Source organism: Hypanus sabinus, unplaced genomic scaffold (assembly GCF_030144855.1).
Source record: "Hypanus sabinus isolate sHypSab1 unplaced genomic scaffold, sHypSab1.hap1 scaffold_1996, whole genome shotgun sequence".
Classification (NCBI taxonomy): Eukaryota; Metazoa; Chordata; class Chondrichthyes; order Myliobatiformes; family Dasyatidae; genus Hypanus; species Hypanus sabinus.
Genome location: NW_026780096.1, coordinates 1 through 23,655, shown reverse-complemented (window position 1 = coordinate 23,655; position 23,655 = coordinate 1). Strand labels below are relative to the sequence as shown.

Genomic DNA, 23,655 nt, shown 5'->3' with positions numbered 1-23,655 from the left:
CAGCTATTCAGCGAGGCTCGGCTTTGTTCGGGATCGGGAGTCGATTTAGTGGGAGAAGGGAGACCTGACGTGTTCGTGCTAACGAGTCCATTGTCCAGATGGATGAAGAGACGCGAGCTGGGTACGACTGAGTGCGAGCAGAAGGAATCTTTCACCCTGGTAGAAACATATGAAATATCCCCCGGGACAGCGACCCGTCACCGATCTCTCTCGAACAAGAGAAAACAGCAGATGCTGGAAATCCGAGCAACACACACACAATGCTGGAGGAACTCTGCAGGCCAGGCAGCATCTGTGGAGAGACAGTCCAGTCTCCTTGGAGGCCCCAGGTCGTGTTCTTTACATCGCGCCATTGGTTCCACCGCTCTTCCCTGGAGCAGAAAGGGTTAAATACAATATTAAACTGCATTCACATCTGAACCACAGTGTCTTGTCGAACCGGTTGGATTGGATTTCAGCGGAACGGCCGCTCCCTGTTCTGAGGAACGTGCACAGACAGGCAGCCGCTTACACACAGACCCTGAGCACCGAGTCTCACAGGACAACAAGCCCCACCTTCCGAATCAGTCAATCATCTGCCCCCTTACCCTTTCCACTCCAGTCCTGATTAAGGGTCTGTTTACACCTATCCAGAGATGCTGCCTGACCTGCTGAGTTCCTTCCAGCATTCTGTGTGTTGCCATGGTTACGAAAGTTCCGTGTGCGGCGGTGGGCGGCGCTATTTCTAAGAAACGGCCCACAGTACCCACACTGTCAGAATCTTCTTGGGCAATTAAGGTGAGAATAATTCAACTTCTGATTTTTTTTCATATTTATTTCCAACTAAACATTTGTCTGTGCTTTGGATCAGCGAACAAGGAGATATTTGTGTTTTTTTTAACCTACTTCCGCTGCTGGTGCTCTTTGTGTTCCTACTGTTTTCTGTTTGCACGAGTGACATTTACCACAGGTCAGGTGAAGATTAAGATCAGCGCCCAACAGTTTCAATGCAAGGGTGCGAGATGCAAACAGCAAGCACCTGTTCTGTTTCCGGAATTTCCTATTTCAGACCAATTGTTCCTGTGTCGATTGAGGGTGTTTTGAACTCTTCTCCACAATGGCCAGTGGAAGCAATGCCTCACTAATAGTACATCTCTCACAGCCAGACATCGCAACTGGAAATACCATAGACCCGACTCTACGGTTCTTCGTAGACGATGTTATGTCTCTGCGCTTCAGAATTTTATCTAAATTTCCCATTGCTGCCCTGTCCAGAAACAAGAGCTATTTAATTTCCTGGCTGCAGTTGCCCTCTATAGAAATCTTTGTTACCGTGTCCACTTCCTTTCCATTTATTACCACGAAGTTGACAGGGCTGGCCGGTGTATTGAGGAACAAGTCAACTTTCCCACTTTCTTCTTTCACGTTCATTAGAAGCTTCCGCAGATCCTTCTCACTTTCAGCCATTGGAGTTGCACCACCCGCATGTCTGAGGCTGTTAATGTTTCATCCGGCAGTTTTACAATTCCTCCCTCGGAGTGTCAGGCACCCTGAGCCAATAGGCTGGTCCTGGACTAATCCCACTTATTCCACTTACTGTTATTTAATGATTAATGGTTTCTATATTGCTATATTTCTAACACTATTCTTGTTTAGTTCGACTGCAACGAAACCCAATTTCCCTCTGGGTCAGTAAAGTATGTCTGTCTGTCTGTCTGTCTGTCTGTCTGTCTGTCTGCCTGCCTGTCTGTCTTTCCGTCTGTCTGTCTGTCTGTCTGTTGATTCCAACTCTTTGAGTCCTCGATGCCAGCATTCCTCATGTATCCCAATCCTGAACCAGTTTGTTGTTCCGTGGTCAGTTCTAACTGTTGCTTCTTGATCTTCGTACAAGATTCTCAGAAGGCAGATCTGTTGTCCAAGTATCCCCTTTTCTTTAAGGATTTGCCACAGTTTATATGGTACACACTGTTGAAGGCTTAAAAATAGCCAATAAAACACAGATAAATACTTTTCTGGAATTCTCTCGATTTCTCTGTTATCCAGTATAAGTTAGCAATATGGAGCACAGGGAAACTGCCTCTACCTCTTCTAAAACCGGCTGGTACATTCAGCAGTTCTCATTCCATTTATTGCTGGAGGCTTGCTTGCATGGTCTTTAACAATGTGAAATTAGTGAAATTGTTCGGTAATATGGCAATCCTTTACATCTCCCTTCTTGGGAATTGGGATATAAACTGTTTTTTTTTTCAGTCTAAAGGTCATTTATAGGTTTACCAGATTGCATGCAAATCGCATGCAGCACTTTTACACCATAATTTTTTTAAAGTTTTAAACAATTCAGCTGGACTCCTGTCACGTCCTGCAGCCTTATTGTTGGCAAATTTTTCAATTCGACTTCACTTTCCAGAATATCTGGCTCGAGATCGACGAGACAGTCACTGCAGGTGTCTTTGCTATTGGGATATTTTCTGTACAATTCTTCTATGTACTCCTGCCATTTCTTTTTGATGTCTTTGCTTCGATATAGTCCTTCTTTTTTTTTTCTTTTCCTGTACTCATTCTTGCATGAAATGTTCCTTTAATTTCTGAAATCTTCTTGAATAGATCTCTTGTTATTTTTTCTCTAATGTTGGCTTGTTCAGCTTCTTTACATCGCTCCTTTAAGGAGGTGTCCGCATCTTTCCTTGCTATCTTCTTGAACTTCGTGTACAGTTAATGGTATTTGTTCCAATGTCTATTGGCCTTCACTTCCCTTCACTGCTCAGCCTCCGCAGAAATCCAATTTGCTTTCCCGGCCTCCTTTGTGTTTGCAATACTTTTTGTTGGCACCTCTTGTACAATGATCCTTACTTCTATCCATAGTTCTTCCAGCTTCCTCTCCACCAAGTTTAATCCATGAATCTGTTCTTCACCCCCACGTCATGTTCTTGAGGGATGCGATCAAAATCAAACTTATGGTACGTTGGTATTCCTGGTGGTCTTCAGTTTCATTCTGAATATTGCAACAAGCGGCTCATGGTCTGAGATTGCCAGAGACCAGAGGGACTGATGAGTTCACTCAATGCGGCGACACGGGGCTGTGAAGCGGTGCTTGCCACGCTGTCCTTCAGCAGTCAGGGATTCTCTTTGAGTTAACGCGAGCCGCGCTGCCCAGTAAGTCTCCCAATTTAACCCTAGTCTTGTCAAAGGACAATTTACAAGCTGCCCGCCTGCACGTCTTCAGACTGGGGTGAAAGCGGTTCACCCGGAGGAAACCCATGTGATCACGGTGAGAAGCTGCAAACTCTCAAAAACTTTCAAAAGTTGAAAGCGGGTAGTTCCAACTGTAAAGAGTTGTGTTAACCACTATGGAGCCTTTGTATAAGTTGTTGGTGAGACTGTGTTTGCAGGACAAAGTATAGTTCTAGCTACTATGTTTGAAAAGGCTTAGTTAAAGTGGAAATAGTGCAGGGAAGATTTGCGAGTGTGTTGTCAGGACCGGAAGGCCTCAGTGCTGGGGAGAGGATGCCACTCTATGTCTTTACTCCCTGGAATGTAGGAAACTGAGCAGTGACCTTACTGAAGTGTTTCCATTTATGAAGGGCAGTGAAGCCTCGCATCTCCCGTCACTCAGAGCTCTCTCTTATTCCCTTATTCGTGATCCATCTTAACCTCAGCGCGCGGCAATTTCACAATTCCCCACAACTTCACCACCCCATTCCCCGTTCCACCACTGTTTAGTGAATCACTGGCCCAGTCCCGTCACTTCTGATCCCGCAGCTCCCAGTGCCCTTGCTCCGACTTTTTGCCATCCACCTCATCCTGGGTGGCGGCCATTTTGTGCTTGATACAGTTGCCGCCCGACCATCCAACGTCATCGAATACGTAGCACTCCAATCTCATTTTCCGCGCTCTCCTCTCGCCGTTCATTCAATCCAAACCATCCCTCCTCAACCATCCCTCCTCACTATCCTCAACCATCCCTCCTAACCATCCTCAACCATCCCTCCTCACCATCCTCATCCATCCCTCCTCAACCATCCCTCCTAACCATCCTCAACCATCCCTCCTCATCATCCTCAACCATCCCTCCTCACCATCCTCAACCATCCCTCCTTACCATCCTCAACCATCCCTCCTCACCATTCTCAACCATCCCTCCTCACCATCCTCAACCATCCCTCCTTACCATCCTCAACCATCCCTCCTCACCATCCTCAACCATCCCTCCTTACCATCCTCAACCATCAATCCCAACCATCCTCAACCATCCCTCCTCACCATCCTCAACCATCCCTCCTCACCATCCTCAACCATCCCTCCTCACCATCCTCAAACATCCCTCCTTACCATCCTCAACCATCAATCCCAACCATCCTCAACCATCCCTCCTTACCATCCTCAACCATCAATCCCAACCATCCCTCCTCACCATCCTCAACCATCCCTCCTCACCATCCTCATCCATCCCTCCTCAACCATCCCTCCTAACCATCCTCAACCATCCCTCCTCACCATCCTCAACCATCCCTCCTCACCATCCTCAAACATCCCTCCTTACCATCCTCAACCATCAATCCCAACCATCCTCAACCATCCCTCCTTACCATCCTCAACCATCCCTCCTTACCATCCTCAACCATCAATCCCAACCACCCCTCCTCACCATCCTCAACTATCCCTCCTCACCATCCTCAACCATCCCTCCTCACCATCCTCATCCATCCCTCCTCAACCATCCCTCCTAACCATCCTCAACCATCCCTCCTCACCATCCTCATCCATCCCTCCTCACCATCCTCAACCATCCCTCCTTACCATCCTCAACCATCCCTCCTCACCATTCTCAACCATCGCTCCTCACCATCCTCAACCATCCCTCCTTACCATCCTCAACCATCCCTCCTCACCATCCTCAACCATCCCTCCTCACCATCCTCAACCATCCCTCCTTACCATCCTCAACCATCAATCCCAACCATCCTCAACCATCCCTCCTTACCATCCTCAACCATCAATCCCAACCATCCTCAACCATCCCTCCTCACCATCCTCAACCATCCCTCCTCACCATCCTCAACCATCCCTCCTCACCATCCTCAAACATCCCTCCTTACCATCCTCAACCATCAATCCCAACCATCCTCAACCATCCCTCCTTACCATCCTCAACCATCAATCCCAACCATCCCTCCTCACCATCCTCAACCATCCCTCCTCACCATCCTCAACCATCCCTCCTCACCATCCTCATCCATCCCTCCTCAACCATCCCTCCTAACCATCCTCAACCATCCCTCCTCACCATCCTCAACCATCCCTCCTCACCATCCTCAAACATCCCTCCTTACCATCCTCAACCATCAATCCCAACCATCCTCAACCATCCCTCCTTACCATCCTCAACCATCAATCCCAACCATCCCTCCTCACCATCCTCAACCATCCCTCCTTACCATCCTCAACCATCAATCCCAACCACCCCTCCTCACCATCCTCAACCATCCCTCCTCACCATCCTCAACCATCCCTCCTCACCATCCTCATCCATCCCTCCTCAACCATCCCTCCTAACCATCCTCAACCATCCCTCCTCACCATCCTCATCCATCCCTCCTCACCATCCTCAACCATCCCTCCTTACCATCCTCAACCATCCCTCCTCACCATTCTCAACCATCGCTCCTCACCATCCTCAACCATCCCTCCTTACCATCCTCAACCATCCCTCCTCACCATCCTCAACCATCCCTCCTCACCATCCTCAACCATCCCTCCTTACCATCCTCAACCATCAATCCCAACCATCCTCAACCATCCCTCCTTACCATCCTCAACCATCAATCCCAACCATCCCTCCCCAGCCATCCCTCCTCACCATCCTCAACCATCCCTCCTCACCATCCTCAACCATCCCTCCTTACCATCCTCAACCATCAATCCAACCATCCTCAACCATCCCTCCTCACCATCCTCAACCATCCCTCCTCACCATCCTCAACCATCTCTCCTCACCATCTTCACTTTCTCCTCGCTCTCCTCTCTCCGGGACGTCAATCTAAACTTCTGCCGGGAGATATTTTCCGACATGAACTGTAAAACCATCATCTACTAGGAGTGATGACCACCCCAGTCCCCAGGGTGTTTGCTCTCCTCCGTGTGTCGGTCCCTCCAGGCCCATCTGTAATCTGACCATCACCCGCTCCCTCAGCAAACTTCGAGCCGAACGCAATAGGCGACTGTCAACAGGGAGAATCTCCACGAATGTGTCTGACGGGATGAGGATCAACAACCGTTCCTTGTGAATTGATGTCCACCGTGGGCCACAGGTTTCTTGTGGCGACAGCTGCGCGAATGGGAAATTAATAATTTTTTTATGCTACCAATGTCAAAAACTCTCCGGAATCGCGAAGCTCTTGGAAAATACATGTCTGAGGCCCTTCAGAAATCCTGTGGGGGCAAATTGTCGAACGTGTTTGTTTGAGTTCAGCAGAAAGGCGACTCCCTGCACCGGGACAGGTGAGGGATGTTCCAGCTGAAACTCGTCCTGTGCTGGAAAGCCCCGTTCTCACACAGGGTGGAACTCAGAACCTTCCAGAAGCCGAGACGGATCAAATCCTCGGATTGGGATTCGCTGAATTAAACAAAGAACCTCCGCCCCATTGGCTGTGATGGAACTGCAAGGAGGGAAATAGTTTGACCTACGCGGAAGTTCAGACAGAACCTCCCCGCGTCCGCGAGAGACGGTTAACGCGGCCTTTGATATTCCTGTCTGTGTTTCCTCCATTTGCCCCCTGTCCCTTCTCCCCCGCTGTCGGACATACCCCGGTCCACAGAGGGTGCGCGCGCCAGAACTGCGGCCATGTACGCTTATTCCAGCTCAATCGGACCAGTGTATCTGTAATGCCCGACAGACACTGTATAAACAAATAGCCTCGGAGGTAGCAGCTTAGACTGAAATCTCTGTACATGGTGAGCACACGGCTCACCCGGGACCGCACTGAACTCCGGCCGGTTTCACCATCGCAGTCAGTGTTGTCTCCGATTCTTCAGAACCAGGGAGCGCTCACAGCGGGGTTCGGACCGGGAGGGAATTCAATGAGAGGAAGGAGCTCTGAAATGTTCAAGTTAAAGAATTAATTATTGACCAAACGGATCAGGAGAAGCGACGTCATTACCTTCAATCAAAACATTGTCTTGTTGATTTCTACTGAGTCAGTACTGTAGAACGTTTCACACCGACAGTGATATCCGAAATGTCCCACGGGGCAGGGTTCCGTCTCTCTCTCTCCCCCCTCCACCTCTCTCACCTCTCTCTCCCCCTCTCCTCTCTCTCTCTCTCTCTCTCTCTCACACACACACACACACACACAAAAACTAACTACTTAAAACAACAGAGAAACCTTGAGATTTTACTGTTTGGATTGTCTCAGTTAAGAATGTGGCAGATCGGCTAATTCCATTATTTTTATTTTTCTTAGAAAGAAAGATATTAAAGCCTCAGATGATTAGGTGTTGAGATGAATTAGAATACTGGAAACTCACAAAGTCTGATAGCGATTGTGACAAGTCGGCATTCAGATTGCCGACACTGGGGAACTTTCTTTCCCCTGTCACCGCGTTTTATTGATATCCCCCTGGAACAGTGAGATTTGACTACAATATTAAGCCTGCTTTGCTGACAGTTGAAGGGAGGGGAGGAATGTTGAACCGTTTGGATCTGTTTCCAGCAGAAACGCCGCTCCCTGATCCGAGGAATGTCTGCGTGTCGGAATCCGTCCTGCGGACGGGCAGCAGCTTGCACACAGAAAGTCGCGCTGTGAGTCTCACAGAACAGCAGCACCGGCTCCTCGCCCGATTGTCTGGTATGAAGTTGGAAGAAAACAACTTGAAAATATATCCACACGGAGACTGAATATTCTTAGTGAATTAAGGCGATGATAATTCAGCTTCTGATATCTGTTTCCGATTTTTATTTCAAATCGATCCATTATCTGTGTTTTGCATCGGTGATTATTAACTCATTATTAACTCAGGCCAGGAGGAAAACGGGCCCAACTTAGAAAATTAGGACCATCTCAGTGTACACTGTGGTCAGCATTGTCTCGGTGGGCTGAAGGGTCAGTATCTGTGCTCTGTCGCTCTGTGCCTCTATCGGAAGGATGCTCCAGATATCACTGGACAGACATACAGACATGGTTTGGGAGTTGATGCGAACGGCGGCTCTGATACAGAGAATGGCTGTACTGTCACATTTGCAAAGTCTCTCTGATTCACTGTCTGCTTGTTGTGTGTAATTCAGGGTAACACCAGAAGGCGGCGCTGTCCTGCACCGGGATCAGAGTGTAGACAAGACGACGACAATCAACAACCGTCAGTCAGAATCAGAATGGCTACAGGTATGTTCACCTGGATCTTTATAACTAAACTTCTGCCCTGTTGGTGCACAATAGTTCAGATGAAGAAGCTTAAACAGGCGCTAACAGGGCAGAGATAAAGTTTCATCGAGCAGTGTCACTGATCCCACTGGTAAAGTGCCTTTGTGTAATCGATTGGTCCCACAGTTCCAGCGCAGGGACCTGACACCAGAAATGGTGGAATGACTCCGCTCACCAGGCAAAGCTTCACCTGAGTGAAAGGAGCCGGAGACCCTGAATCAGCAGGTTGAGAGTGAAACACCAACAGGAATGTGACAGCGGTGTTGATTGTTACGGAAAAGTCTACAGACAGACGGACAGACTTTATTGATCCCGAGGGAAATTGGATTTCATTACAGCCGCAACAACCACGGATAGTGTAGAAATATAGCAATATAAAATGGTAAATAATTAAATAATAATAAATTAATCATGCCAAGTGGAAATAAGTCCAGGACCCGCCTATTGGCTCAGGGTGTCTGACACTCCGAGGGAGGAGTTGTAAGGTTTGATGGCCACAGGCAGGAATGACTTCCTATGACACTCTGTGTTACATCTCGGTGGAATGAGTCTCTGGCCGAATGTATTCCTGTGTCTAACCAGAACATTATGGAGTGGAGGGGAGCATTTTCCAAGATGGCATGCAACTTGGACCGCATCCTCTTTTCAGACACCACCGTCAGAGAGTCCAGTTCCACCCCTGCAACATTATCTAGGTTCAGGATTTGTTGCACAACAGGGCCTGTTTAGAGGTGAAAGGCATCTTCAACTTCCATTTACAAAATTCAGAGGCAGGTGACAAGGGCTTTTCCGGGATTTCAAAGATTGTGCGATAATACAACACTTCAGGTTTTGTCAGGGCAGCTCTCAACTCCCCACTCGCTGCGCAAAGTAGATGAGGGGAGTTTTCCCAACTCTGTTTTCTGTAGCCGAGCCGAGAACAATGCCAGCATTGGAAATGGCTGAGGATCAGGAGACACTTCATTTGTGGTCTGCATCGGTCTGTCACTGTCTGGTATGGAGGGGCTACTGCACAGGACCGAGAGAAGCTGCAGGAAGTTGTAAATCTTCAGGGAGCGGTGTCTCAGAAAGGCAGCATCCATTATTAAGGACGTCCAGCACCTAGGGCAGGGGTCAGCAACCTTTACCACTGAAAGAGCCACTTGGACCCGTTTCCCACAGAAAAGAAAACACTGGGAGCCGCAAAACCCGTTTGACATTTAAAATGAAATAACACTGCATACAACGTTTTGTTTTGCCTTTATGCTATGTATAAACAAACTATAATGTGTTGCATTTATGAAATTGATGAACTCCTGCAGAGAAAATGAAATTACATTTCTGCATGCAACAAAAACATTTTGAACTCCGAAAAAAAGACGTTGGGTTGAAGGTTACTTTTAAGTAAAATACTCAACGTCTATTTGAGTCCTTCTTGTATTTAGGAAAAACGCCAAACATAGATTTGCCACCAGCAGCAAACCAAAAATAATGTCAGCCAGCTGTCAACCTGAAAAATAAAAGGACTATTTCACTGAACAATGAAAACATATGAATATACGTAAAATAATAGGCAATTAAAATATTTATCATACTTGATCAGGTTGACTCACACCTGACAATGCAGTCGTATTCAGTAGGGATGGATCGATGCTTAGGGGAGTGACCGGGAAGGATAATGTGTTTTTTTCCTCTCTGAACTCACAGAAGTGTTTCCCAAACGATGTTTGCATTGCGATGATTGCAGAATGTAAATACTCCGAATTTATCATGTCGTGACCTTGTTTGAACTCTCTCAAATTGGGGAAGTGAGACAATGTGCCTTTCTGTAAATCTCTGGCAAGCACTGTCAACTTGCGCTCGAATGCCAAAACATCCTCCAACATGTGCAGGGCTGTACGTCCTTTCCCCTGAAGAGCTGTGTTCAGCGTGTTCAGGTGCGCTGTCATGTCTACCATGAAGTGTAGCTTTTCCAGCCACTCTGGCTGTTCCAGCTCAGGAAAGGTGAGCCCTTTGCTGCCTAGGAAAGTTTTCACTTCTTCCAGACACGCGACAAAGCGTTTCAGCACCTCCCCTCTGGACAGCCAGCGATAAAAACACTTTGTAGCGGTGTGCTACACGCAGTCAGTCAACTGCAGTCAAAGATAGCTTTATTCGAACTAAACAGCCTTGCTTTTAAGCCTCCCTCAACCCGCCCCCCATGAGCGCGGATGCTCCAAAAGACACATACTCACAAACCCCCGTAGGCTATCTCCCTTAGCCTGAACGCTGGCTAGTTGTGAGCCGGTTCGGATGTGTCAGGAAATGGGTCGCCACAACGTCTTATTTAGATTGTACAAGATCACCATAATCTTCAAATTTAGAATTACATTTCAAAAACTAACAAACTAACATAAAATACATTTTAATTAAATACTGACCAATTATTTCCCAAAGCAACAGGGAGCCGCAGCACAGACGTAAAAGAGCCACATGTGGCTCCGGAGCCGCGGGTTGCCGACCCCCGACCTCGGGCATGCCCTTTTCTCACTGTCACCATCAGGGAGGAGGTACAGAAGCCTGAATGCACACACACAGCGATTCAGTAACAAATTTGTCCTCTCTGCAATCCCATTCCTAAATGGACATTGAATCTTTGGACACTACCTTACTTTGTTCAAAATAAACATTCTTTCTGTTTTTGCACATTTAAAAAAAAATCTATTCAATATTTTACTTTCTCTTAAAATTTATTCAGCATTATTTTTCCCTGCTAGATTACCTATTGCATTGAACTGCTGCTGCTAAGTTAACAAATATCACGTCACATGCCGGTGATAATAAACCTGATGCTGATTCTGTTTTACGTGTGGAAGTTTACCCTTCAAGCTCCCGTGTTCCGGGGCAAACTGTCCCAGCCGAACCTGATAACAAACAACCCCATCCGGTAATGTACTTGTGAATCTCCCTGACACTCTTCCCAGCTGAATCACATCCATCCTGTAGATTGATAGCAACTGCATCCTTAGCAAATGCAAAGCTCTCTCAGCGAGACTTTGTTTAGCTACTGGAACTGCACGCAAGACTCTCCCTTTGCCAATGACTTGTATAGTTGCTGTGTGACAATTATTATCCAGGAGACGTGATGGGACCCAGGGGACCAGGCATCATGGGCTTCAAGGTTATGTTCAGTCTGTAACTCAGGGGTCTGGACGTTGTCCATTTGAAGGAAGTGGTCAGCCTTTGACCCGGGGGACAAGACAGTGTGTGACAAAGCAACCGGAGAACGTGGGATCTGGAGGATCGGACCACGAGTAATCCAGTGGCTTGTCTGTGAGTGACACAGGTGACTGGACAGTTTGTGATCCAGGGAGATTTATGTTCGTGGGAGATAATCCCCGTGATAATTCCTGGTATCACCTAATGTCTTTCCATTAACAACCGCTGGTTATTGGTGTGTTCAGCTAATGTGTAGTCTGTGATCAGTATTACTGCGTCTATCCAGTTCTTTTTCGGGGAGTGGATGTGTCCACTCACTGGCTTATCGGGATGGTCACCTAGCAGGAGGTGTGGTTCACATTCACCAGCACAGTCCCGCTCCAAATCCGGTCAGCCGGAGTCCCGGCTCCATTGCTGACATCCATTGTGAATCCTTGTTCGAGTATAAATCACTCTAAACCTGCAATTCATCATTTACTGCAGGTGGGAAATTAAATCGGGTACAGAAAGTACTCAAGTGGTTTTTACCAGGCAGCTCATCGAGGGAAGATGATCGGGATACGGGAAGCAAGGTTCCAAAGCAGGGTCAGATTGAGAGCAATGTCCCAATGGAATGCGGTCCGGCCGCAGAAGAGGAGAAGCAAATTCAGCCCAGAGACAGTGACGTCAGAGACACTGAGCAGGACCCTGGAACCGGCACAAGTGAGGCGACTGCCTGTCAGCTCGGAAACTCATTAAACACGGAATTGTCGAGTGCCCAACAGGGAGTGGGTGAGTGAAACATGAGGGTGATGTGTTCGCAGAATGCGGTGGGAAGTGGGTAAATGTGATTCCTTGTTGGAGGGTTGGTCAGAGAGGGGAAAAGTGTGGGCGTGGTGCATGCGGTGTAGTGTGGCACCGGTTACCGCACTACAGGAAATGTCCTACCTGTTCTGAGGATTTCCAGGATGTGTATCGGAGGAAATGCAGCTATCCGGATAAGAGAGTATTTCCAGGATATGAGTTATGGGAAATATATTCGCCAGGATAGAGAGAGTATCTCTGGGAAGCGACTAACATTGACAGTCTTAACATTTATTGCCCATTTTAAAGTGAAATCGGTGAGTGGGTGGGACGGTGGGAGAGACAGGTTTCTGGTGAATGGGTTTCTTCTGGGAGCGTCTCGCACAGCGCATTGATGGGTCGGTTTTTTAAGGCCAGTCTTGGAGATTAGGGCAAAATACGTGTTTCCAGCTGAAAGCAGGTGAAGATTGAGGTTCAAGACATGACTGGTTTGTTAGGGCTGGGTGAGAGCGGTGGAGACAAGTGATATTTGAGTTTGTGACTACATTCTCATTTTATATTCACTGAGCCAGAGTTTACAATCTCCGACCTCCTGGCAGAGGGGGGCGAGTATCGACTGTACCAACTGACCAAGTTCTACAGGGACAGACTCAAACATGCAATTGAAGAGAAAGTTGAAAGACTCAGTTGGATGTTGACAAAGGAAGGACATTTCAGTAGAGAAGAAAATGAGGTGAGTGTATTTAGTGTATTGTCACTGAACTGCTGGTATCAGAGGGAATAGTGATCAATATTAATCTCCTGCACGTTCTAGGAGTTCTACATGGCAATGGAGACTTTGATCTCTGACTTGTCCTCAGTAGATTTGTTTCAGCTGTTCCGGTGGGGAGCACTGGGAACTGCAGGTTCAGCGTCACCTTTCCCTCTCACACCTGCTGTATTTATCAGTGTACCGGACCTCAGTAAGACCTGTGACGAGGTTCTGCACGGAAGGTGAGTTAGGAAGGTTCAATCACTAGGTATTAATATTGAAGTAGTAAAATGGATTCAACAGTGGCTGGATGGGAGATGCCAGAGAGTAGTGGTGGATAACTTCGTCAGGTTGGAGGCCGGTGACTAGTGTTGTGCCTCAGAGATCTGTACTGGGTCCAATGTTGTTTCTCATGTACATTAATGATCCGGATGATGGGGTGGTACATTGGATTACTAAGTATGCAGAGGATTCTAAGATAGGTGGCGTTGTGGATAATGATGTAGTTTTCAAATTTTACACAGAGATTTAGGACAGTTAGAAGAGTGGGCCGAAAGATGGCAGATGGAGTTTAATGCTGATAAGTGTGAGGTGCTATAGTTTTGTAGGACTAATCAAAATAGGACATACATGGTAAATGGTAGGGCATTGCAGAATGCAGTAGAACAGTGTGATCTAGTAATAATGGTGCATAGTTCCCTGACGGTGGAATCTCGTGTGGATAGGGTGTTGAAGAAAGCTTTTGGTATGCTGGCCTTTATAAATCCGAGCATTGAGTACAGGAGTTGGGAAGTAAAGATAAATTGTACAAGGCATTGGTAAGGCCAAAATTGGAGTATTGTGTACAGTTCTGGCCACCAAATTATAGGAAAGATGTCAACAAAATATGGAGAGTACAGAGGAGGTTTACTAGAATGTTACCTGAGTCTCAGCAGCTAAGTACAGAGAAAGGTTGAACAAGTTAAGTCTTTATTCTTTAGAGCGTTGAATTTTGAAGGGGGGGGGGAGCTTTTAAAGAGGCATTTAAAATTATGAGGTGACAGATAGAGTTGACGTGGATAGGCTTTTTTCCATTGAGAGTAGGGGAGATTCAAACAAGAGTACATGAGTTGAGAGTCGGGGGCAAAAGTTTAGGGGTAACACGAGTTTAGGGGTAACTTCTTTACTCAGAGAGTGGTTACTGTGTGGAACTAGCTTCCAGTAGAAGTGGCAAAAGCAGGTTCAATATTGTCATTTTAAAAACTGGATATGTATATGGACAGGAAAGGAATGGAGGGTTATGGACTGAGTGCAGGTCGGCACGGACTGTGTTACTGTGCTGTAATCGTCATATCGTTCTATGACATAATTGCAAGGTCTGCATATCTGTACTGTTGAACAGGCATTCAGTCTAAAATTAATTTTGCATCTTATCAGGACCGTCGGTCAAATTCACCTCAGCTCATTAATCCAGCATGAATATTAAACTGTGAGATTCGCCATGTCTGTCCATCGACTCCACAATAAATAAATTAATTGTTTGCTTTTATAGAAAGTCACTGAACTGACGGAGAAGGGAAACCGGACAGAGAGTTCCAGACTCTTCCTCAGTTTGGTGAATGGCAAAGGCTCCCGGGCCCGACAGGCGATGTGGGAATCCTTTGTGATGTGGAGGACTGAGTTACCGAAGCTGGACAGGATACTGAGGGAGATACAGGAGCTTGGTATGTTAAAACCACACACTGAACACAAAGACACATTGAACTAAATAGTTGTAATTATTTTAGTTTTGTTTTCATGAATTATTTTTTTTTATTTAAACAGGTCCTGACCCAGAGGAATACATGAACATCGCACAAGGGTTGTCTGAGTTACCCACTGAACTGACAGGTGAGTGATGAAATGCTCCGTTCAAACCACATCTCAAATGTTAGAATGTGACTTGTCAGAATCTGGGAACGAAAATCCACCATCAATCATTCGCCGATCTCTGGTTTCAGGTTACAATTCAGATCATCTCTCGTTGTAGCCTGAACATTGTAAAATGTATTTTTCCAGCTGTTCCAGCTGTTACTGTATTAATCCAGCCCTTGTGTCTCTGAACCCTCCACTCCAGGTCCCAACGCTCTGGGAATCCCCACTCACCCCAGACATGCTCCTGACACACAGTATGACCCAGTCCAGGTGACCTTTCTCTCTTCAGACCTTTCAGATTCCGAAGCACCTTCTCCTTCGTAATAGCAGCTACACTCAGTCCAAGTTTCTCAAACCTCTACTTGCCTCACATGCCACCGAATCCAAGCAACATCCTGGTGAACCTGTTCTACACCCTCTCCAATCATCCCCAGTGCTGGACAATCAGAAGTGAACACAATACTCTAGATGCTCCCTAAAACCATCAGACTTAGGCAGATAATTAAGCCATCCAGCTCAGTGAATTTGCTCGGCAATTCCTCTCAACCCCATTATCCTGCCTTCTGTAAATGTTGACGCTCTTCGGAATCAGCAACATATACAAAGACCTGCATTTTAGTATACCCATTGACTTGTCTTCCTCTGCCAACTATGACAATAATTTCACAGATTGACCACCCATCAGCGAAAGCAATTTCTCGCAATATGGTTCCCCGCCAGCCAGGACAATTCACCACAGTTCCCAGGCATGATAAACTTGTGTATGAGCCTCCCCTGTGGGAACCTTGTCAAAGATTCTGCCAATATCCAATATGGTTCCCCGCCAGCCAGGGCAATTCATCACAGTTCCCAGGCATGTTAACCTTGTGTATGAGCCTCCCCTGTGGGAACCTTGTCAAAGATTCTGCCAATATCCAATATGGTTCCCCGCCAGCCAGGGCAATTCATCACAGATCCCAGGCATGTTAACCTTGTGTATGAGCCTCCCCAGTGGGAACCTTGTCAAGATTCTGCCAATATCCAATATGGTTCCCCGCCAGCCAGGGCAATTCATCACAGTTCCCAGGCATGTTAACCTTGTGTATGAGCCTCCCCTGTGGGAACCTTGTCAAAGATTCTGCCAATATCCAATATGGTTCCCCGCCAGCCAGGGCAATTCATCACAGATCCCAGGCATGTTAACCTTGTGTATGAGCCTCCCCAGTGGGAACCTTGTCAAGATTCTGCCAATATCCAATATGGTTCCCCGCCAGCCAGGGCAATTCATCACAGTTCCCAGGCATGTTAACCTTGTGTATGAGCCTCCCCTGTGGGAACCTTGTCAAAGATTCTGCCAATATCCAATATGGTTCCCCGCCAGCCAGGGCAATTCATCACAGTTCCCAGGCATGTTAACCTTGTGTATGAGCCTCCCCAGTGGGAACCTTGTCAAAGATTCTGCCAATATCCAATATGGTTCCCCGCCAGCCAGGGCAATTCATCACAGTTCCCAGGCATGTTAACCTTGTGTATGAGCCTCCCATGTGGGGACCTTGTCAAAGATTCTGCCAATATCCAAGTAGACAACATCCATCTGTGACTTCATCCATCACCTTTGTCACCTCCTGGAGGAACTCAATTAAGTTAGCCAGACACAAGCCCCACCCAAAGCCTTGCTGATGAACCCTCAAACATTCTCCCTTTCATACTCCCATGTGGCAGAAAATGTAAAAAGCTGAAGGTATGTCCCACCAGCCTCAAGGACAGCTTTAATTCTGCATTTATGACTATTGATTGGTCACCTACTATGTTATTACTGGCTCCTAAAAATAAGAACATTTTATATATAAAATTGTAACATTATGTATCTCATAAACGATAACCACTTATTTAGATAACCATAATACATACAGAAAAGCAGAAAGAATACCTGTAGCTTATGAACGAATTTAAGGAACAACTGATGATCAATTATGTAATTCTATGTCAAACACTGGGGAAAGAAGACATCTTTCAATGTTATACTGTATCAAAAAACATTTGATTCTCTCCCTTGGTTGGTTAACAGAAGTTCCAAGTTCCATAAGAACAGTAGTGTGTGTGTGTGTGTGTGTGTGTGTGTGTGTGTGTGTGTGTGTGTGTGTGTGTGTGTGTGTGTGTGTGTGTGTGTGTGTGTGTGTGTGAGAGAGAGGGAGAGAGGGAGAGGGGAGAGAGGGGGAGAGGGAGAAAGGGGGAGAGGGAGAGAGGGGGAGAGGGGGAGGGAGGGGGAGAGAGAGAGAGAGGAAAACGTGCAGCTGGGATTCAGGCGTCTGGCTCAGCCACTATGCCCGGTGGAAGCGTTTCTTCCGACAGGAGAAGGGGTAAAGGCGGGTTACTGGTTCCTTACAACCGGTCCCTTTGGGCAGATGGGTCTGGTCGGCCGTGATTGGCAGCTCACCCAGCAACAGGAAAGCTCTGACCTCAAACATCCACTGCTCTGTAACTGTCCCCCTCATGGGGAAGAGTTTGGGAGTAAACCCAGTGGATCTAGAGCCCCTGAGGCAGTCTTAAATGGTGTTCAACGCAGACTGGCATCTCCTGAAACACCTCTGGTGCCAAGCTGTGTCAGTCTCTGCCGTTCCTTTGTGTACATCAGATGCAGGGAGAGAGGGAGCTTGCAACATCGGCAGAAGCTTCCTCTCCATATCGGAGTGTCCCGGCTTGCAGGGACAGGACATCCTCGGTCGACTCTGACAGACGGAGGCCTCATTAGACAGAGCCCCACACCCCCACAGCAAGACTGATGAGTAGCAGTTGTCAAGACTTCACCAGCCTCTCCCACAGACACGACGTACATCACTGAGACAGACGGAGGCCTCATTAGACAGAGCCCCACACCCCCACAGCAAGTCTGATGAGTAGCAGTTGTCAAGACTTCACCACCTTCTCCCACAGACACGACGTACACCACTGAGACAGACGGAGGCCTCATTAGACAGAGCCCCACACCCCCACAGCAAGACTGATGAGTAGCAGTTGTCAAGACTTCACCACCCTCTCCCACAGACACGACGTACACCACTGAGACAGACGGAGGCCTCATTAGACAGAGCCCCACACCCCCACAGCAAGACTGATGAGTAGCAGTTGTCAAGACTTCACCACCCTCTCCCACAGACACGACGTACACCACTGAGACAGACGCTTGTGGTTTCTTCCATTAACAGAGATTCCATCTTTTCACCAATCCTCCATCACTGTGACTGCAAACTAGCCAGTTTCTTTCTTGCCATTCCGAAGGGTTATCGATCCGCAAGTTCACTGCGATTGTCCCCCAAGCACTGCCAGACTTGAGCATTTCCGGCATATTCTGCTCTTGTTTTGATGCAAGAGCAGTGGACACCCGGGACACCCCAGTGTGTAGCTTTGCCAAAATGCACGTTGTCCTGCTCTCCATATTTCCACACCAGATCAACATTAACATCGTCTGTTAATGACGCAACAATGCTTTAAATATAGTGAAACTTTGTAACGGGAGTGCAGTCAGGATTGCAATAGGATATCAGGGGAATGTTCACCTTCATCAGTAATTAGTGTCAGAATATGAGGATTAGATATTTTTCTGAGACAATCATCGCTGTCAGTTTCTATGTCTGTGGACAGAATTTTACTTTCTGTCCTAATATCCATGGAAGCATTGAATTAATTCATGTAATCTCAAACACAGAATATTGGAATGTAGTTATAAAGTTCTTTGTCAGTTGAGCTAGTTAACATTTTGAATATGTTCTCTGTTCCCATGAAGATGTTCAACAGAAACACAAGGAGACTCTGCGGGCACAAACTGAAACACTGAGAGTGAACACGATCCTGATGACGGAGAAGGTGAAGGTTTTCCAGCTGATTGATCGATACACAAAGCTCACGGTCATTTCTACTCTTCGAGATCGGAGATTGGTGGAACATGAGCTGCTGGCAAGAGGCAGAGACCACGAGGAGTGGAGAGAGGAACATCTCCGCAGAGAGCTGGAAAAAATCCGGACTGATCAGTTGTTCCAGAGCAGCTTTTCCCGGAGTAAATCCAAATCTGGGAGTTCGGCAGCAGTGGCCGGAGTCCCAGGGATCGGGAAAACCACAATGGTACAAAAGATTGTTTATGATTGGGCCACGGGAAAAATTTACCAACAGTTCCAGTTCGTCTTCAGTTTCAAGTTCCGAGATTTAAACACGATCAATTGTACAATCAATCTCTCGAACCTGGTGCTGTGTTTCTATCCTTACCTTGGGAATGTCCTGAAATCACTGTGGAAGAACCCAGAGGGAATGCTGTTTATATTTGATGGCTTGGATGAATTCAACGACACAATTGATTTTGCTGACAGCCGGAGAAACATAGACCCTCAGGCCTCATGCACAGATCCTGAATTCCGGTGCAAGGTGTCTGACATTGTGTACAGTTTAATCCAGGGCAAGCTGCTCCCAGGGTGTTCAGTGCTGGTGACCACACGCCCCTCTGTGTTACATTTATTGGAAAAAGCGAAGATCGGTGTCCGGGCTGAAATCCTGGGATTTGTTGGTGAGGAACGGAAGGAATATTTCATCAAACATTTTGAAGATCAGATGGTGGCAGCAGCTCTTTTCAAACACGTGCAGGAGAATGAGATCCTGTACACTATGAGCTACAACCCCTCCTACTGCTGGATCCTCGCTCTGGCACTGGGCCCCTTCTTCACACAAAGAGTCAGGGACCCGCAGAGAGTTCCCAAGACCATCACCCAACTGTACTCCTACTATATTTACAATATCCTGAAAAACCACGGCCGTGAGATTGAGAGACCCCGTGATGTGTTTCTCAGGGTGGGTCAGATGGCCTACAGAGGAGTGTCCGAGAAGAAGATTGTGTTTGCAGACGGAGATTTGATCAATTTCAATCTGCAGCCTTCCCAGTTCCTGTCCGGGTTCCTGATGGAGCTTTTGGAGAGAGAGGATTCTGCCCACAGCGTGGTGTACACATTCCCACACCTCACCATCCAAGAGTTTGTAGCTGCAGTCGCACAATTCCTGACTGTACATCCTGAGGATATCCTGAAATTCCTCACTGAAGCCCACAAGACACAAGATGGGCGATTTGAGGTCTTTCTCCGATTTGTTGCTGGTCTCTCCAACCCAATGTCAGCTCGGGGCCTGGAGGAGTTTCTGGGTCCATTTCCTCATCAAACAACCTGCCGGGTGATTGACTGGGTGAAGGAGGAGGTTAAAGGCCAGAGTGGAAACACGGGTGACATTGGGAGAAGGAGACTCCTGAACACATTGCACTACCTGTTTGAGTCTCAGAATCGTGGACTGGCTCAGGCCGCACTGGGATCTCTGAAAACACTTTCATTCAGTGGAATGACAGTGACCCCGGTTGACTGCACGGTCCTGTCTCATGCCATCGGACTCTGTGATACTATAAAACACCTCGACCTGCAGCGTTGCCACATTCAGTGTGAAGGAATCCAGCGGCTGGGACCCGGGCTGAACAAGTGCCAGGAGTTGAGGTAACTTGGTTTATCTCTCACTCAGAACTCTAAAACTGTTCCATTGTGCTGTTTCCAAGTGAACGGATTTGGGTAAAACTGCAGTAAATCAGATTGAGATGTATTGTGACAAATGCCACCCCCTTCATCCTGTGCGATCACTCTTCCCCATCCCGATTATTCCTGTTGGATTTCTCTTAGCCATTACCCTTCCTCTAGTCAGATTTCTCTTCCACACACCCGTTCCTGCTGTGGGATCTCTCTTCCCTATCCACTTCGTCCTGTCGGATCACTTTCCTCATCCCCCTTACTGTGGGATCTCTCTTCCCCATTCCCATTCTCCTGTGGGATCTCTCATCCCCGTCACTCTTCTTAATGAGGGATCTCTCTTCCCCATCCCCTTTCTCCTCTTGGATCTCGTTCACCCATCCCCTTCCTCCTGTGGGATCTCCCTTCCCCATCCCCCTTCCTCCTGTGGGATCTCCTTCACCCATCCCCCTTCCTCCTGTGGGATCTCTCTTTCCCCATTCCCATCCTCCTGTGGGATCTCTCATCCCCATCACTCTTCTTCATGAGGGATCTCTCTTCCACATCCCCTTTCTCCCATTGGATCTCGATAACCCATCCCCTTCCTCCTGTGGGATCTCTCTTCCCCATCCCCCTTACTCGTGTGGGATCTCTTTACCCATCCCCCGTCCTCCTGTGGGATCTCTCTTCCCATTCCCCTTCCTCCTGTGGGATCTCTCTTCCCAATCCCCTTCCTCCTGTCGGATCACTTTCCCCATTCCCATTCTCCTGTAAGATCTCTCATCCCCATCACTCTTCTTCATGAGGAATCTCTCTTCCCCATCCACTTTCTCCTCTTGGATCTCGATAACCCATCCCCTTCCTCCTGTGGGATCTATCTTCCCCATCCCCCTTCCTCCTGTGGGATCTCCTTTACCCCTCCCCCTTCCTCCTGTGGGATCTCTCTTCCCAATCCCCCGTCCTCCTGTGCGATCTCTCTTCCTATTCCGCTTACTCCTGTGGGATCTCTAATCCCCATCCCCTTCCTCGTGTAGGATATCTCTTCCCACCCCCCTTCCTCCTGTGGGATCTCAGTTCCCCATTCCCATCCTCCTGTGGGAGCCCTCATCCAAATCACTCTTCTTCATGAGAGATCTCTCTTCCCCATCCACTTTCTCTCATGGATTTCGATAACCCATCCCCTTCCTCCAGTGGGACCTCTCTTCCCCCTCACTCTTCCTTGTGTGGGATCTCCTATACGCATCCCCCTTCCTCCTGTGGGATCTCTCTTCACCAACCCCCTTCCTCCAGTGGGATCTCTCTTTCCAATCCCCATCCTCCTATGGGATATCTCTTCCCGATCCCTTTCCTCCTGTGGAATCTCTCTTCCGCATCCCCTTCCCCCTATCGGTTCACTTTTCCCATCACCCTTCCTCCTATAGGATCTCTCTTCCCCATCCCCCTTCCTCCTGTGTGATCTGACTTCCGGATCCCTTTCCTTCTGTGGTATCTCTCTTCCCCATCCCGTTCCTCCTGACGGATAACTTTGCTCATCCCCCTTACTGTGGGATCCCTCATCCCCATTCCCATCCGCCTGTGGGATTTCTCATCCCCATCACTCTTCTTCATGAGGGATCTCTCTTCCCAATCCCCTTTCTCCTCTTGGATCTCGATAACCCATCCCCTTCCTCCTGTGGGATCTCTCTTTCCCATTCCACTTCCTCCTGAAGGAATTCTTTTCCGAATCCCCCTTCCTCCTGTGGGATCTCTCTTCCCCATTCCACTTCCTCCTGAAGGAATTCTTTTCCGAATCCCCCTTCCTCCTGTGGGATCTCTATTCCCCAACCCCCTTCCTCCTGTGTGATCTCCTTTACCCATCCCCCTTCCTCCCAAGCGATCATTTTCCCCATCTCCCTTCCTTCTGTGGGATTTCTATTCCCCAGCCCCTTCCTCCTGTGGGATCTTCCCATTCCCATTCCTCCTATGGGATCACTTTTACAAATCCCCTTTCCTCCTGCAGGATGTCTCTTTCCTATCCCCCTTCCACCTGTGGGATCTCTCTTCCCCATCCCCTTCATCCTGTGGGGTATCTCTTCCCCATCCCCCTTCCTGTGGGATATTTCTTCCCCATCCCCTTCATCCTGTGGGATATCTCTTCCCCATCCCCCTTTTTCCTGTGGGATATCTCTTCCCCATCCACCTTCTTCCTGTGGGATATCTCTTCCCCATCCTCCATCCTCGGTGTAGAATCTCCTTTACCCATCCCCCTTCCTCCCAAGCGATTATTTTCCCTATACCCCTCCTCCTATAGGATCTCTCTTCCCCATCACTCTTCCTCCTGTTGGATCTCACTTCACCATTCACCTTCCTTCTGAGGGATCTCTTCGTGATCTCCTTCCTCCTGTGGGATATCTCTACTCCTTTCTCCTTTTGCCTGTGGGATCTCTCATCCCCATCTCTTTCGTCCTGTGGAATCTCTCTTTCCCATCCCCCTAGATCCAGTGGGATCTCTCTTTCCCATTCTCCTTCCTCTTGTGGGATCTCTCTTCCCCATCTCACTTCCTTCTGTGGGAATTCTCTTCCGGATCCCCTTCCTCCTGTGGTACCTCTCTTTCCCATCCCCCTACCTCCTGTTGGATCTCTCTTCCTGATTCTGCTTCCGACTGTGGGATCCATATTCCCCATCCACTTCCTCCTGCCGGAAATTTCTTCCCCATCCCCGTCCTCCTGTGCGATCTCTCTTCCACATCCCCAATCCTCCTGCGGGATCTCTGTTCCCCATCCCCCTTCCTCCTATGGGATATCTCTTCCCTATCCCTTTACTCCTGTGGTATCTCTCTTCCGTATCCCCTCCCTCCTGTTGGATCATTTTCCTCATCCCGTTTACTGTGGGATCTCTCTTCCCCATTCCCATCCGCCTGTGGGATCTCTCATCCCCATCACTCTTCTTCATGAGTGATCTCTCTTCCCCATCCCCTTTCTCCTCTTGGATCTCGATAACCCATCCCCTTCCTCCTGTGGGATTTCGCCTCCCCATCCCCCTTCCTCATGTGGGATCTCTTTTACCCATTCCCTTTCTCCCGTAGGATCTCTCTTTTCTACCCCCCTTCAACCTGTGGGAACTCTATTCCCCATCCCACTTCTTCCTGTGGGAACTGTCTTCCCCATACCC

The 23,655-nt window shown here is 48.0% G+C and overlaps 1 protein-coding gene across 2 annotated transcripts; it reads left to right on the top strand.

Moving 5' to 3' along the window:
- Positions 1-504: 504 nt before the first annotated feature.
- LOC132387576 (NACHT, LRR and PYD domains-containing protein 3-like) lies at positions 505-20,854 on the top strand. Of its 2 annotated transcripts, XM_059959959.1 has the most exons (7): positions 505-777; positions 8,261-8,357; positions 12,057-12,344; positions 12,929-13,089; positions 14,639-14,810; positions 14,911-14,976; positions 18,764-20,854. In XM_059959959.1, the coding sequence occupies exons 1-7, from the start codon at positions 682-684 to the stop codon at positions 20,500-20,502; spliced, it is 2,619 nt and encodes an 872-aa protein (XP_059815942.1). In that variant the 5' UTR covers positions 505-681; the 3' UTR covers positions 20,503-20,854. The 2 variants fall into 2 exon arrangements, with proteins under 2 accessions (XP_059815942.1, XP_059815943.1); XM_059959960.1 differs by lacking the exon at positions 12,057-12,344 and having other exon boundaries at positions 511-777.
- Positions 20,855-23,655: the final 2,801 nt, after the last annotated feature.

Coding starts and splice junctions, on each gene's coding strand:
- LOC132387576 (XM_059959959.1), top strand. CDS start 682: ATGGTTACGAAAGTTCCGTGTGCGGCGGTGGGCGGCGCTATTTCTAAG. Junction 13,090..14,638: donor TCAGTAGAGAAGAAAATGAG/GTGAGTGTATTT, acceptor TTGCTTTTATAG/AAAGTCACTGAACTGACGGA. Junction 14,811..14,910: donor GAGGGAGATACAGGAGCTTG/GTATGTTAAAAC, acceptor TTATTTAAACAG/GTCCTGACCCAGAGGAATAC.